This window comes from Ailuropoda melanoleuca, chromosome 20 (genome assembly GCF_002007445.2).
Source record: "Ailuropoda melanoleuca isolate Jingjing chromosome 20, ASM200744v2, whole genome shotgun sequence".
NCBI lineage: Eukaryota > Metazoa > Chordata > Mammalia > Carnivora > Ursidae > Ailuropoda > Ailuropoda melanoleuca.
The window spans coordinates 74,672-91,496 of record NC_048237.1 but is presented as its reverse complement, the minus strand read 5'-3'; the positions used below and the strand labels follow the sequence as shown (position 1 = coordinate 91,496).

The following is a 16,825-nucleotide window of genomic DNA, read 5'->3' as shown; positions in this document are numbered from 1 at the left end:
GAGAGGGAATACAAGCAGGGGGAGTGGGAGAGGAAGAAGCAGGCTCACAGCGGAGGAGCCTGATGTGGGTGCTCAATCCCATAAAGCCGGGATCACTCCCCGAGCCGAAGGCAGACGCCCAAACGCTGTGCCACCCAGGCACCCCTACTTTAGTTATTTTAAATATAATGGGGTTTAGTGTGGGAAATTAGGTACTTGTAAAATCTTTTAAGGGATAGAGACTATTTTTTATGCTGGGCATGCATACATGATTGCCAAAAAAATAGTATAAAACTAACATGCCAAGTGATCTCTCTTTGAAATAATCAGGTGAATAGGGAAACAAGAAGCCATTTTGCACCTACTGACTGAAAGACTGTATCAGTTAGCCATGGTTTGGGAACAGGAGGATGATATAGAATACCTTTAATGTTACTGCCTCTCTCTCCAATTAATTTTTTTCTAAATTCAAGTTTTACATGAGCTCATTTGATAGTCCAAATTTGGAACTCTAGATGGAAAGGTCCTAGAAGAACCTGTTTATATGTTTTCACCTTTACTGGAAAACAAAATAAAACAATGCCAAAAATAGTGGGAAAACGTAGGATAATAGTTTTACAATCTTGGAAGTGAGAAAGTATGATATGAAAATAGTAAGTGAATAGAAAAGTAGTTATATTTATATGATATGAAAATAGTAAGTGAAGTATGATACGAAAATAGTAAGTGAAAAGAAGTATGATACGAAAATAGTAAGTGAAAAGTAGTTATATTTGACATGTTAAAAAATATATGTGTAGTTAAAATGTAAAAAACTGATAAAAATCTGCCTGCCACATATGGATATGCAGATTATTTTCTCTTTAATTATAGAGGCTTGCACTGAAATTGAATTGAATTTCTCCCTACCCCAGAATGGCACAAGGGAGAATCCATGCATAAAAGTTATTAACTAAAAATTAATATAAATGATAAAAGATTAATTTATTTAATACACAAGTAACTTCCATAAATGAATATGAAACAATTACATACCCAGAAGGAAACTGGAAAGGGGCAATTGAAAGTAATGGATAATTAACAAAGGAAAAATTGGAAAAGCTTATAATTTTATTCTCAAAAACAAACCATAAGAATACAGAGCACTGATTGTGGTTAGCTTGTAGAATAATGTTCTCATGTATTATCAATAACAGAAAAGTGCAAAATAAAAATTATACATTTCTATGAGGCTTCTAAAGAGGGGGTGGAGCAAGGAAGTCTTATTACTGAGCTCCAGAGAGGGACAAAGCCCATCTAGATGAGCAGAGAGTTATGGCAGTTTTTATATCTGTAGGCAAGTTATCTGGTCTGGATATGGGCACATGGAGGAGTTTCGCTACCATAGATTGAGATATTTGGTAGAGGTGAGGAAAAAGCGCTAAGCCATGGACAGACTGGAATCTGAAAAAGTTCCAAACACAAAAATAAATAGCTCACTTTTATAAATTTCTCCCCCAACAACCACTGATACCCATACCAGTAATTTTCTCAGAAAAGGGACATTGCAGGAAGAAATGAAAATCAGAGGGGATTTGTATACTCCCAGCCATTATTGTAGTGCTTGGGTATTGATGTCTATAGAGTTGAATCATAAGGGAAACAAAAATATCTGAAGTGTGGCTCAAACTCCTCCTGGCTCCAAGTATCAGCAAGAGAAAAGATCTTGCTGGCAGTTGGCAGATGTTGGAGGTAAAACTAATCTGAGCTAAGTTCAGTTTAATTAAAGATGATTCCAAGTCCCAGTTCAACTAGACCTATGAAGGAATCTGAAGATCAGATCCTCATTCTAACTTCTTTTTTATTTTTTAAAAATATTTTATTTATTTACTTGTCAGAGAGAGAGAGAGAGTATGAACACAACCAGGGGGAGCCACAAGCAGAAGGAGAGGGAGAAGCAGGCTCCCTGCTGAGCATGGAGACCAATGTGGCACTCGATCCCAGGACCCCGGGATCCTGACCTGAGCTAAAGGCAAACACTTAACCAACTGAACCACCCAGGTATACACTTATTCTAACTTCTGGACAGAGGAAGAGGATTGGACATTCTGAAGAATTAAGCAAAATAAAATTAAATACTATTCTTCATCTTCCACTGAATTCTTATTGAAAGTATTAGTAATATAATAAAAAATTAGGAGCTATGCCAAGAAAATAAAACAAGGAAGTGTTATCTCATAATTAATTGAAAAGCATTGATAGACAAAAACTACCAGATGAACCATATGATATAATTATCAGACAAAGATTTTAGAGAACTTCTATAAATATATCAAATAAGTGATAAATGGATAAATATATGAGGATTTCAGGAGAGAAGTATGAACTCTAAATATAAATGGATATGCTAGATTTGAAAATAACAATGTTTGAAATTAAAAGAAATGCTTCAGATGAGATGAATGAACAGCACTGTGGACAATGTAGACAGAATGACTAATGATGGTGAGGGCAGGTATTTAGAAATAACCCAAGCTGAAGTGCTGAGATAAAAGATTAAAAATATTAATAGTACTAATATACTTTGGGGCAATATCAAATAGTAAAACATATATGTAATTGGGATTCCAGAAGAGGAGAGAGAGAGAATAGGACAAGGAAAAGAAGTAACTGTCAAAAATTCACAAAAACATTAACTCAGATATCCAAGAAACTCCACAAAATTCAAGCAGTATAAATACAAATAAGACCACAGTATAATACGTGCTAACCTAATATGAAAATAAAATCTTTTTTCTCTTTTTTTAAGATCTCATATTAGTTTATTTTGAGCAAGAGAGAGAGCACATGAGGAGGAAAGGACTAAGGAAGACAGAGAGAGAATCCCAAGCAGACTCCACACTGAGCATGGAGTCTGATGCAGGGCTTAATTCCACAACCCTGAGATCATGACCTGAGCCAAAATCGTAAGAGTCAGATGTTTAACCGAGTGAGCCACCCAGGCACCCCTGAAAAGAAAATCTTAAAAGCAGAAGAGAAAAAAAAAGTTCAGAGGAGCAACAAGAATGGTGGTTGACATTTTATCGAAACAATGGACATGATGTCAGTGAAATACAATTTTTAAAATTCTTAAGAAAAACGAACTGTGAAGCTGGAATTCCATATCTAGTGAAAATAAACTTCGAAAAGAAAGGTGCAACAGGCATTTTAATATTCATAAAGGATGAAAATTTGTTGCTAGCAGACCTACATAAAATAGTCATGCCAAAGGAAGTTCTTCAGGAAATTCTTCAACATTAAAATATGTCAGATGGAAACCTGAATTAATGAGGAAGAATGAAAAGATCTGGAAATGGTAAATAAGTGTGTAAGTATGGCAAAAGTCTATTTCTACCTTGTATTATTTATTATAAGATACTTAGCTGCTTAAAAAATAATAAGGTATTATGGGGCTTATAACTTTTATAGAAGTAAAATATATGACAACAATAGCACAGAGGACTTAAAAGAGGATAAAAGATATATATGTAAAAATACATTCTTCATGGGGCGCCTGGGTGGCACAGCGGTTAAGCGTCTGCCTTCGGCTCAGGGCGTGATCCCGGTGTTATGGGATCGAGCCCCACATCAGGCTCCTCTGCTATGAGCCTGCTTCTTCCTGTCCCACTCCCTCTGCTTGTGTTCCCTCTCTCACTGGCTGTCTCTATCTCTGTCAAATAAATAAATAAAATCTTTAAAAAAATTTAAAAAATACACTGTTCATGAAGTATCCTTGAATAAAAACTTGGAGTGACTGGTAAGCTACAGATGAATACTATAATCATTAGAGCACCCCCACACACACAAAAATAATACATGGAGACTTTATTAGATAGTCTTTACAGGAGAAAAAATGGAATATTAAAAATATTCACTCCAAAAGAAGGAAAGAAATGCAAAGGAATGAAGAATAATGGGACAAATATATTGAACTCAAATATCAACAATAATATTACATGTAAATGGACCAAACATACCAATTAAAAAAGATTTTCAGGGGTGCCTGGGTAGTACAGAGGTTAGGCGTCTGCCTTTGGCTCAGGGCGTGATCCCGGCATTCCGGGATCGAGTCCCACATCGGGCTCCTCCGCTGGAAGCCTGCTTCTTCCTCTCCCACTCCCCCTGCTTGTGTTCCCTCTTTCGCTGGCTGTCTATCTCTGTCAAACAAATAAATAAAAAATCTTAAAAAAAAAGTTTTTCAGACTGTAAAAAGAACAAGATTCAAGTATATATTGTTTATAAGATACATCAATTCTTAAATATAAAGTCACAGATATGTTTTAAGTATGAGAGTGGAGAATGATATACCATATGTGATGTTTAATTTTATGTGTCAACTGGCCATGGGTCTTCAGATTAAACATTATTTCTGGTGTGTCTGTGATAGTGTTAGCATGAGATTTGTATTTGAACTGGTGGACTCAGTGAAGTAGATTGCCTTTCCCAACATGGGTAGAGATAATGCAATCCGTTGAGGGCCTGAATACCAAAAATCTTAGAGGATGGAGGAATTTGCTTTTTCTTCCTTGCTTCACTGATTGAGCTGGTACATTTCATCTCATCTGTTCTAGTTCTTGGACTGGAATTTATGCCATCAGCTCGCCTGGTTCTCAAACCTTTGAACTTGGACTGAATGACATGGCTGGCTTTCCTGGGTCTTCATTTAGCAGATGGCAGATTGTAGGACTTCTCTACTTCCATAATCACATGAACCAATTCATCATAATAAACTGCATCCCTCCCACCTGCCCTCCCCCTCTCTTTCTCTGTCTTAATTTTGTGTCTATCCTACTGGTTCTGTTTCTGTGGAGAACCCAATACACCATGCAAATATTTACCATTTCATGGCATGGTTGTATTAATGACAAAGTAAACTTCAAGGACCTAGAGGTATTACAAGGTATTTATAAAAGAATTTCATAGTGATAAAAATGTCAATACATTAAGACATACAATCTTAAATGTGATTCCTCTAGTAACAGAACTTAACAATTTATGCATGAATACAGACATATCTAAATAAAGAAGTGGAGAACCCAAAAGCATGGATTGAGATTTTTAATAACTTTTTTTTGAAAATTGGTAGAACATGTGATAAAAAATCAGTAGGGTAATAGAAACTAAACAACTTAACCTACTTGTTATTTATAGAGAATTACACCCAACAATGAAGAGCACAGGTTTTTTCAGGTGCACACAAGACATTTGTCAAGATAGAGGATATGCTGGCACATAAAAAAGTCTCAGTATATTTCATACAAAATATATTTTCTGACCACAATGGAGTTGAATTTGAAATAATTAAGAAAAATATATATATTTGTGAATTAAGCCAGACACTTTAAGCCAGACACTTAAATAACTCAATGTGTACAAGAAGATATTATCAGAGGGGGTGCCTGGGTGGCGCAGTCGTTAAGTGTCTGCCTTCAGCTCAGGGCATGACCCTGGCTTTATGGGATTGAGCCCCACATCAGGCTCCGCTGCTAAGAGCCTGCTTCTTCCTCTCCCACTCCTGCTTGTGTTACCTCTCTCGCTGGCTGTCTCTATCTGTGTCAAATAAATAAAATCTTTAAAAAAATATTATCAGATATTAGAAAATATCTTCCCTTTTATATTTTTTTATAATAATATTTTTTATTATGTTAGTCACCATACAGTACATCCCTGGTTTTTATGTAAAGTTCGATGATTCATTAGTTGCGTCTAACAGTGCACCATGTAATACGTGCCCTCCTTACCACCCATCACCAGCCTATCCCATTCCCCCACCCCCTTCCCCTCTGAAGCCCTCAGTTTGTTTCTCAGAGTCTAGTCTCTCGCCTTTTATATTGTTTTTTGAAAGAGTTTGTTTAGAATTGGTATTATTTCTTCAAAAAATATTTGGTAGTTTTCACTAGAGGAGCCATCCGGGTCTGAAGTTTTTTTGTGGGAAGATGTTTAAGTACAAATTGAGTATCTTTAATAGATACACATTTATTCAATCTACTTCTTCTAGAATTAGCTTTGGCAGTTAATGTCTTTAGAATTTTGTTCATTCAATTATCAGATTCATTGGCATAAATTGCTCATAATGTTTCCTTAATATTCTTTTAATTTTTATATAATACCTATAGTGATTGACCCTCTTTTTAATTTCTGATATTGACATTTTTGTAATTTCTTTTTTTTTCATGACTAGTCTGGGTAAAGTTTTATGAATATTCTTGTTCTTTACAAAAATACTAGCTTTTGGCTTTATTTATTTTTCTCTATTTTCTCAATTTCTTATATTTCTTCTTGTATCTATGTTATTATATTCTTTCTTTCTTTGCATTTAATTTCCTGTTCTTTTTTCTAAAGTGGACGATTAGATTATTGATTCAAACCATTTGTTATAGGGGCGCCTGGGTGGCTCAGTCTTTAAGCGTCTGCTTTTGGCTCTGGGCGTGATGCCGGTGTTCTGGTATTGAGACCTGCACAAGGCTCCTCCGCTAGGAGCCTGCTTCTTCCTCTCCCACTCCCCCCCCCAACAAGTTACCTCTCTCACTGGCTGTCTCTCTGTCAAATAAATAAATCTTTAAAACAAAAACAAAACCCAAACCCTTTGTTATAAACCCTTTAATATATTCAGTTGCTGCTACACATTTCTCTCTAGCACTGCTTTATCTAAATCTTGCATATATTTAGAAATTGTGTTCTCATTTTCATTCAATTAAAAATATTTTCTGATCTCTTTGACTTTCTTACTCATTGGGTTATTTAGAGTGTGTTTCTTTTCCTGAATATTTGAGAATTAGCCTAATATATTTCTAGTTTAATTTCATTGTGGTCCAAGAACATATTTGATATGATTTCAATTTTAAAAAAATGTGTTGAAATTTGTTTTATATCCTAGAATGAAATCTATCAGATTAAGACCCACCATGTTGAATGCCATAATAAATTCTGAACTTTAAATGTAAGAGTATACTTTTGAAACTGAATTTACTCTGATGATATATCTACAGGATATATAAACAACATACTGAGATGTAAATTTTATCAAGTCAGCTAGATGTATTCCTTACATACAGTGTGAAACAGCACTCTCATGGGTATTTCCTGAATTTCCTTTTGCTGAATTACAAACTTAATCAAATACAACTACTCTTAGCAATTACCTTGTTTTTCCAATCTTGTCTGTTACTATTTCTGCACATGCACAGTTCTGATTCTTTGATGCCTTTGCTCATGCTGTTCTCTGCTTTTACCACTCTCTGGTGAATATGTCAACCTAGACTCAGCTATAATGCTTCTTCCTTCTTGAAATATTTCTATTGCCCCACACTGTGTTCACTTCTCTTTGCTCTTATGATACCCTAAGCATCGTTCTTTAACAAAACATCTCACGATTATTTAAATTTTTGTGCATTACTCACAATTTTCTGTCTTCCTTGAGGTTAGTGTTTGTCTTATTTTTGTACTTCATCTCTGGCACATTGACTCACTCTGGTAGACTTTCCATAATGGTTGGAAGGAGAGAATGAGTAATTGAATATATTATTTTTTTACTGTAAAAAGCAGAATGGGAAATTTTGAAATGGGCAATATAGAGTTTTACATAATGTGATGTTAATAACATAACAGTAATTTTTAAAAATGACCAGTACAAAGGAATTGATGAGAAATATACACAGTAGGAAAAAGGCCAGAGAATGTATATAATATTTTGGAATGTATTTTCCCATTTTTCAGCATGTAAAAACTAAATAATATTATAGAACCTATATTATACATGAGCTTACATATTTTATATATCTAGTATTTTAAATACCTGTGAATGAAGTCTTGACTTATATGCTGTTTTTAAAATGTATTTAAATAATCCCCTATTTGGGATGTTTATCACATTTGTTTATTAATAGGGAAAATGTACAATCCACTTGCTTATGTATGCATAATACTGTTTGGAAGATACACAAAGAATGATAGTATTTCTTATTAGGAATTTTGTGTGTATGGAAGGTATAGGTGGGGGACATAGATGGGAAGGAATTTTCTCTGTATATTAATTTTTCACTCTCTTGGCACCCTGGCCTGTTTTCTCTTCCTCAGCACACCAGATCTTTCTTTTTGATGACTTCATTCTAGAATGGCTTCTTTTCAACCTTCAGATCTCACTTTTACAAAACTGCCTCAGAAAGAACCTCTGTGACCATCTAAAATAGCAGTATTTTTCTCAAGATTTCTCCAACACACTGTTATATTTTCATTATCACACTCATTACTATCTGACGTTCTCTTTCCTGCTTGTTTATTGTCTGTTTCCCTGTGTTAGAATGTAAAATTCCAAAGAACAGGGATGTTGTTTGTCTTGTCTCTACTGTATTCTGGACACTTAAAATACTACCTGGTTCATGGTAGACAGTAAGTGATTGTTGAATTGGGTACAGAATTTAAGGGAGTGTCAATAAACTCAGTAATAGAGATAAATTGTTCATATATTAATATTTTAAAAAATCCAAAAATACCCCAGGGCTCCTGGGTGGCACAGTCAGTTGAGTGACCAACTCTTGGTTTCAGCTCAGGTCATGATCTCAGGGTCATGAGATGGAGCCCTGCATAGGGTGCTCAATGTGGAGCCTGCTTGAGATTCTCTTTCCTTCTCCCTCTGCCCCTCTCGCTCATATTCTCTCTCAAATAAATAAATCTTTAAACAAAACAAAACAAACAAAAAACAAAAATGCCCCATCTATAGGTGGGATAACAGTCTGAGAAAGGTGATATTATTTTCCAAAGCCATGGAACATTTAAAGATTGAACCCAGCACTACAACCTTAGCTTTTTACTTTCTATCTGGCAGTCTTTTCACTGTAATGGGTTATTTTTGTGTATATGCTTTTTGATCGGTAAATCAACTGTACAATATCTTAAGTCAATCTGAGGATACAACTTTTAAAAATGTTTTTATTCATTTGTTTTTTCTCAGGTTGTAAATCTAACATGATAATGCTTTCCCAGCTGGGGAAAAAAGCCTCCATTTTGAGAATTAGTTTAGATCTTCAGCTTAATTTTATCTTATGTATTGGGGTGATTAAAAAGTGAGGAAGTCCCAGATTATAACTACAGAAAAATATCACATTTTTAGGAGTCTTTTGTGGCAGGATTATAACCTACTCCAGGATGGGGCTGTTACTCCACAATTATATCTTATTATATATATAATAATTATATATTTATATAATTATATATTGTATACAATTAATATGTAATTTATTTATGTAATTATAACTTATTATTATATATAATTGCCTTTCCATTTATGTTTCCTTTCTCTGTTTTCCTGTTCTACATTTTGATCATTCTTTATCTCTTTTTTCACTCCCCTTTTTATACCTTTCACATTGTGGTTTTGAGCTGAAAATAGATTAGGACAAATACATATTTGATTATGAATTATAGTTCACAAAAATGTGTGTTCATTATTTCAACTGTAAAGTGACTCATAAACTCAGGTTTCCCTTTAATGCAAAACAATAAAAATAGATATAAAAATTAAGTTGCATTTAATTGCTCTGACCCTTAATTTATCTGAATAATCTTCAGTGGAAAAAACAAAAAGGTCTTCGTTTTTGGTTCTGAGCAGAGTAAAAGTGAATAAACAACAAATACTGAGATCATGATATATCTTTTCACATCCTCTATGGGAAGTCACTTTCCCTTGAGTAAATGGTCTGTCTTACACCAAACAGTTCTTTCCTCTAAGAAGAATTATGCCTTCAAAGTCTTCACGAGCATTATGTCTTCATCACCAGCAATATGCTGACTCTTACATACTCATTACTGACTTGGCCACATTATTTGATTTCAGAGCCAGATCATGGTGATGATAGAGAATAAGGCAAGCACTTGCCTTGAGTGCAAAATCTAAGGGGGTGACAAAAAAAAAAAACCAATAACTTAGTGATAAAGAGAAAAACTATTTTAATATTTTTTTAAAAAATCAAAATTAATTTTAAAAATCCATGATGAACAAAATAAATGCCAAACTTTAAATAAAGACAGGATCAGTAACTGTCATGCTGAGCCATACTGGGAAGTCATGCAAAAGGAAATATCTGTAATTCTGATGTCTTCGTTTAAAAATTTGATTACTCTGTTCACAATTTTCACATTAAGTGGGATTTTTAAGATATTGCATTAAAATGTTATTTATCTTTATTATTAAGTTTTTTGGTACCCTGGTAAATTTTGTGCCTAAGGCAAATGCCTCACTTTTCTCACCTTCTCATCCTGGCACTGCTTGCTTTTTTCATATATATATTAATCTTCCATCACTTATTTACATTTGGGGGGTTATTATAGGATTTAAATGAACTTTTCTTAACCTTCTATTTACTTTTGACCCAGTAAATATGCTTCCAAATAGGATTCTATTATCTCATTTACTGATAGGATTTTGGTTTTAGAATTCAGAATTAATCCAGTGTGGCATTATGTGACATATTTAAAAATATTTATCCTTTCCAAAGCTCTGGTATTTCCCCATGCCTAATTTAGTTGACCTTCTAATAGCTCCCTTTGGAAATATTCAATAGGGTTGTGGTAGTCTCAAGTCTCCAAAGCACTTTCTCCATTGCTCCATAAAGAGTTAAAGAGGTTCCAAAATATAAGGTCCCTATGTGAGAACAAATATTTGTGAACAGTAAGAATTGTCAATTAATGGGGTTTGTTTTGTTGTTGTGTTTTTTCAGGGGAGGAAGTATGGCTACTTTGTGACAATTACATAAAACCCCTGGAGAATCAAATTTCCAGGGCTGGGAGTAGTATTCATATTTACAAGAAACAAGGAGAGGACAATGGAGAAGATAATACAGCTATTCTGCTTTAACTGCTGCCTTGGATTACAATGGAATAGAGGTCAGAGTTTCACTGGGAACAGCAGAGCCAAAGATCTAAATTCAGCAGTGTGGCATTTTCTTCCTTTCCCCTAAGAGATCTCCATATATTCTTGATGCTTAGAATTACTTTACTGGTGCCCAAAAACTTTTATTCTCTTATCATAAGCAAGTGAAATTATCAATCACTTTCAGAGAATTGACATCTCCTGTTAAAACCAAGGAGCATATGAATGAATGATATTTTTTGTTGTCCTTATAAAGTACAGATGAAAGGAAGGAAACTACAGAAAGTTAGGCTAAAGTCTCTAGAGAAAAACTTAACAGATTTTATCATTTTGCAGATTAGCCCAGATATCTTAATTTCCATAATACAACATATTTGAGAGTTTCTTCTGTTGCCTCTGGTTCTTTTATTCAAAACATAGGGCTTTGACAGAGAAAGCTGTAAAACTGAGAAAAGACTGATATATAAACAACTGAGCATTGGCAATTTTACATGAAAAGCTTTACTGCACCGCCCCAATTTCTTCTATTAATCACTCAGATTTTTGTGGCTACCATCACCCAGGGTTTACCCTACAGCCATTGACAAAGAATCTCATGGCAATATGCCCATTCAGTAGAGCTACCTCTTAATATCTATGTATTTGCAGGGTTAGGTTTGGTTTAAACATTCTTGAATAAGTTAATTATTATTGCCGTCATCCTTATATACCATGAGCCTTATATCCCTGACAGAAAGAGTCAATGATTATTCTATGTGAAAGATGAAAAGCCAGGCTTCTGAAAGGTGGGTGACTTTCCCAGTGTCATACATTTACTGAAATGTTGAGCCAACACTCACTCATTCTAAAAAGGCATTAAAATCATATAAAAGGTTTACAAACTAAGGATATTTCTACATTATTAAGTTGCCTAAAAAATTAAGGAATTTAGAAGTAATTTAACCATCTCCTTTTACTGATGAGTGAACTTCCTGGGTGAAGACCTATACATTTGTTTAGTGCTTTATATGTCCACCATTACCATCAGTATCAATTACATCTTTGATCACGTTCTTCAGCTTGATCCACAGTTTTAAGAATATGTAAAACTTACTAATTTACATTTAAATAACTTACAAGCTTCAATCAATATGCTGGCAGACATTACCTCAAATTTTGGAAACTTTGTTAAATATATTCATTTCACTAGAATGATACTGAGATTTATTGAAAAAAGGTAAAGCATCTCATTTTATCAGGTTTACTTATGTGCAGAAAAAATATATAGGAGTGAATGGGTTCAGATTTAGTAAACTGTAAGAAGGATACCACTCAAGAGTAAATAATTAGTATTTAAGAGTGACATAAACTTTATTTTGTAGACTGTTAAGAATGGAATATGGTGGGAAGTGTAGTTATTGCTCATTTTTGTTTGAAAGGAACCAACAATAAGGTTTTTGTTTTGTTTTTAGATATAATGGCAAGACAGGCATGGGATATAGTGGAGTAGCAATGAACAGAGGACAATCAGAGAGACAAAATATTTCAGACAGAAAAGAACATGAATAAATGATAGGGAGAAAGAAGAGAAAATTATAAAGAAGAGTGAGATTTAAAGTAGGTAGAGTAAACAGGGAGAGAAAATTGGGGGAAATGAGTTCAATAAATTGAAAGGGGAAAAGAAACAATCAAAGTTACAAAAATAAGTTAGGAAAATGAAGATATGGTGATAAGGTGAAAGGAGAGAGAAAGAGGACAGAACATAAGGAAGGAAGCATGAGTGAATGTTTCAAAGAAATGGGGAAGCCCCTTTGGTCTCTAAACACCTGGCTCCAGAGGCTGGTCTGACCAGGGTTTGTAGTCTAGGCATGCACAGTTTGCCAGCAGATGTTTGTGTCCCCACCCTAGAAATGAGAGTAGCCCTTCTCCCTCCCCTTCCCTACTTCTCTACTATATCATCATTGCCACAGTGATAATCTATGAATTAGCTGAAATGGCAAGGAAGATAGGAGATACAGTGGTGAGGATTTTGATTTTTGTTTCAGCTTCTTTTGACAACACTTTCCCACTAACTGGCTAAAATAGGATATTTTTATTCTGAAAAGGGCCATAATTTGTAGAATTTATCCCAGAAATTTATTTTACCTAGAAAAATGCTCATTTCATACATAATCTCTGGATCTATTTCAGCCACCATTTCAGAATCATAGGTACAGAAGGTACACAGATGAAAAGGGGATAGGTGATGAAAATGAATCAAATGTCGGGTAGTATGTAATACCATCTGTTTAGGTAATAGTTAAAAAACAGGGATGAAAGGAAAGAGTCAGAGTGGAGGAGGCTATCACAAAGACCTTCAGAAATCCTCTGATGTCTTAGAGATATCATTGAACACTAACATATCATGAAATAATACACTCTTGAGTGAGCTTGTGGGATTCAAAAATCCTAAGTAAGTAAAATGGGGCTCTGACTTACATTCCTGAGTATATTTTTATAGGCAAATGATGGAATGAATGTTGAGACAAACGGCTGCCCAAATGTTGAAAAGTTAAGAAGCAAACAGAGAAGCTAATTTGGAAAGCCTGCAAAAAAAATTTTTTTCATGTGTCTGTTGGTCACTTGTATGTCTTTGGAGAAGCATCTGTTCAGGTCTTCTGCCCATTTCTTGACTGTATTTTTTTGTTTCTTGGGTGTTGAGTTTGATAAGTTTTTTTAATAGATTTTGGATACTAGCCCTTTATTTGATAAGACATTTGCAAATATCTTCTCCCATTCAGTTAGTTTTGTTGACTGTTTCCTTTGCTGTGCAACCGTTTTTTATCTCGATGAAGTCCCAATAATTCATTTTTGATTTTGTTTCTTTTGCCTTTGGAGATGTGTCTAGCTAGAAGTTGCTAAGGCTGTCAAAGAGGTTGCTACCTGTGTTCTCCTCTAGGACTTTGATGGATTCCTGTCTCACATTTAGGTCTTTCATCCATTTTGAGTTTATTTTTGTGTATGTACAGTGTAAGAAAGTGGTCCAGTTTTATTCTGCATGAAGAATGTCTGATTTTCCCAACTCCATTTGCTGAAAAGTCTGTCTTTTTCCATTGAATATTCTTTCCTGCTTTGATGAAGATTAGTTGACCATAGAGTTGAGGGTCCATTTCTGGGTTTTCTATTTTGTTGCACTGATGTATGTGTCTGTTTTTGTGTCAGTACCACACTGTCTTGATGACTGCTGCTTTGTAATACAGTTTGAAGTCTAGAATTCTGATGTCTCCAGTTTTGGTTCTTTTTCAACACTTTGTCTATTCGGGGCATTTTCTGGCTCCATACAAATTTTAGGATTGTTTGTTCTAGCCCTGTGAAAAATGTTGATGGTATTTTGATAGGGATTGCATTGAATGTGTAGATTGCTTTGGGTAGCATAGTTAAAATTCTGTGTGTGGTGTTTGTGTATATGTATACTGTGTATATATACTGATCGGTATGTTGAAAAAGACTTTCATAAATTCTACCTTTGGCTGTAAGTAATACAATGGAAACCTATATATTATCCACTCAACTAGCTTCAGAGATACTTAAAACAGATATTTTTAATGTTTCCTTAAATATGTATCCTAATAGTACACTATATAGACCTCCTGCTTTGTTTTGGTTTTTGGCTTTTCTATTTCTCTCCTCTTCTTTCTTTCCTTCATCCTTGTCTCTTCTAGTCTTTCTTTCTAATTACTGACCCATTAGCATTTCCTGGCAAAGATGTCCCCCTTTTTTGGCACTCCATATTTCACAGAACTTACTTAAAGCAACTGTGCTATTTAGTTAAATAGGATAGGGGAGCACTGGTATGTATCACATTATATTTTTCTGTAGATTAGCAATTTTCAAACTTTAAGAACATTTCATACCTGTGACAAAATTTTTTGAACATGTACCTTAAGTATATGCAGTTTATTTATAAAGTACATGTATACCATTATACCAATGTGTAAATACCAAAAAGTATCATTTTGAAAAGAGTAAAATTAAAATGCAATATGTACATATATGCATAATTATATACACAATTGTATGCATAATTTTATATTTTATGTTCACTCTTCAATGAATCATCATGTGTCCCTTCTGAAATGAGCACACCCCACTAAATAGCCTGAGCCTTAAGTCTGGATTTTCCCTCCAATAACTTAGACAAGGTTTATCTTCTAATTCTAGGCTCCATAAAGGTGTGATTTTTAGAGTAGCAATATTATTTTTATTTAAGTACACAAAAAAGGACATCCACTGATGAGAGCTGTGTTAGTAATTTCTTTATTTAAATGAAAAAGAACACACTTGCATTCTTCCACTACTTGTCAATCAGAACAAAAGAGAAAACTCATTCTAGACCTAGGTAACGACAGTTGCCTTAGTTTTCTTATCTTTGAAAGGAATATATTAGACTATAGGATCTTTTTTGTTACTTCTCTCTGTTCTATGCTATGATTTTATGCATTGACATAATTAATTTTTAAAATGTTATATTTGCAAATTTTGTATTGTAGCATATTGTTTGTTGAAAGGCTAAAGGCTCTCCACCCTTGGGTGTTATACTGGGATCAGAGAGAAAAGGAGACTGGGACTATATAGGAAGTGTTAATTAAGCTAGATGAACAACGTATGGAGTGGCTATATAAGTGGTATTTAACCAGGGACATAGCCAGGAAATTGCCTCTAAGTTAAATGAAAATTGGAGTTTCCACTGGGATCCTGATGATCAGTTTGGAGTCAGGGTAATAGAAAGACACCAGACCAGAGAGGGTAATGTAATAAGAGAATTAATAAAAGAATACAGAGGGCAAGGCAGAGAGTGAGCAGGCAGGAACTGAGAATTCCACAGGAACTGAAAAAAGGAAATACTTAAAAAAAATTGGACTTGGTGAATGAAGAGAGGTGTAATTTCAAGAAAATAGCTAAGTCTCAAGCACAGTACACCATAAAAATGCAAAGATCTTAATAATTGGAGTTATGTTGTATCTCAATTAGGAAACTTCTCATATGACCCGGGAAGGTAGGAATCCCAATGTGTAGGATGCCAGATTCTTAGAGTGGAGAGCAGTTCTACAGAAGTGCATGGTTGGATGGGAATAAGAATTGTGGTATGAAAACAGTATTTTTGTTTGTTGGTTTGCTTGCTTTAAGTGTGGAGTTAACAAAATGTTTGGAGTTTACCCAGCATGTTGGTGAGGGTTGAGACATGATTTTAGCTGATGTGACAAACATGTCAATTTTTTTAATAGAGGGAGGGGATCAGGGGAGAAGGAGGGGCCAGAGGGAGAATCTTAAGCAGGTTCCATGTCTGGGGCTCAACCTTACAACCCTGAGATCATGACCTGAGCCCATATCAAGAGTTGGATGCTTAACCAACTGAGCCCCAGATATGTCAAATATTTTTAGTTGGAGAAGAATGAGGTTCTAGATGGAAGAAACAATAACAACAATCAACTCTGCTTCTTGATGTACTGCAGGCAGAGGAGATGGAAAATGACAACAGCACAGTGGTGAAATTCATCCTTCTTGGTCTGACCCAGTCTCGAGATATTCAGCTCCTGGTCTCTGTTCTAATTTTAATTTTCTATCTCATCATCCTCCCCAGAAATTTCCTCATCATCCTCACCATCAGATCAGACCCTGGCCTCACAGCCCCCCTCTACTTCTTTCGGGGCAACTTGGCCTTCCTGGATTCATCCTATTCCTTCATTGTAGCTCCTAGGATGCTGGTGGACTTTCTGAGAAGAAGGTAATCTCCTACAGGGGTTGCATCACTCAGCATCACTCACTTTCTTTCTGAGAAGAAGGTAATCTCCTACAGGGGTTGCATCACTCAGCATCACTCACTTTCTTTCTGAGAAGAAGGTAATCTCCTACAGGGGNGGATGCTTAACCAACTGAGCCCCAGATATGTCAAATATTTTTAGTTGGAGAAGAATGAGGTTCTAGATGGAAGAAACAATAACA

The 16,825-nt window shown here is 34.9% G+C and overlaps 1 protein-coding gene across 1 annotated transcript in view; it reads left to right on the top strand.

Moving 5' to 3' along the window:
• The first annotated feature begins 1,343 nt into the window (after window positions 1-1,343).
• Window positions 1,344-16,825, top strand: part of LOC117797275 (olfactory receptor 4N5-like) — a 29,422-nt gene continuing 13,940 nt past the window's right edge. The window contains exons 1-2 of the mRNA XM_034648663.1: window positions 1,344-1,385; window positions 16,336-16,601. Of these exons, the coding sequence (XP_034504554.1) occupies window positions 1,344-1,385; window positions 16,336-16,601 (308 nt within the window). The remainder of the gene's footprint in view (window positions 1,386-16,335; window positions 16,602-16,825) is intronic.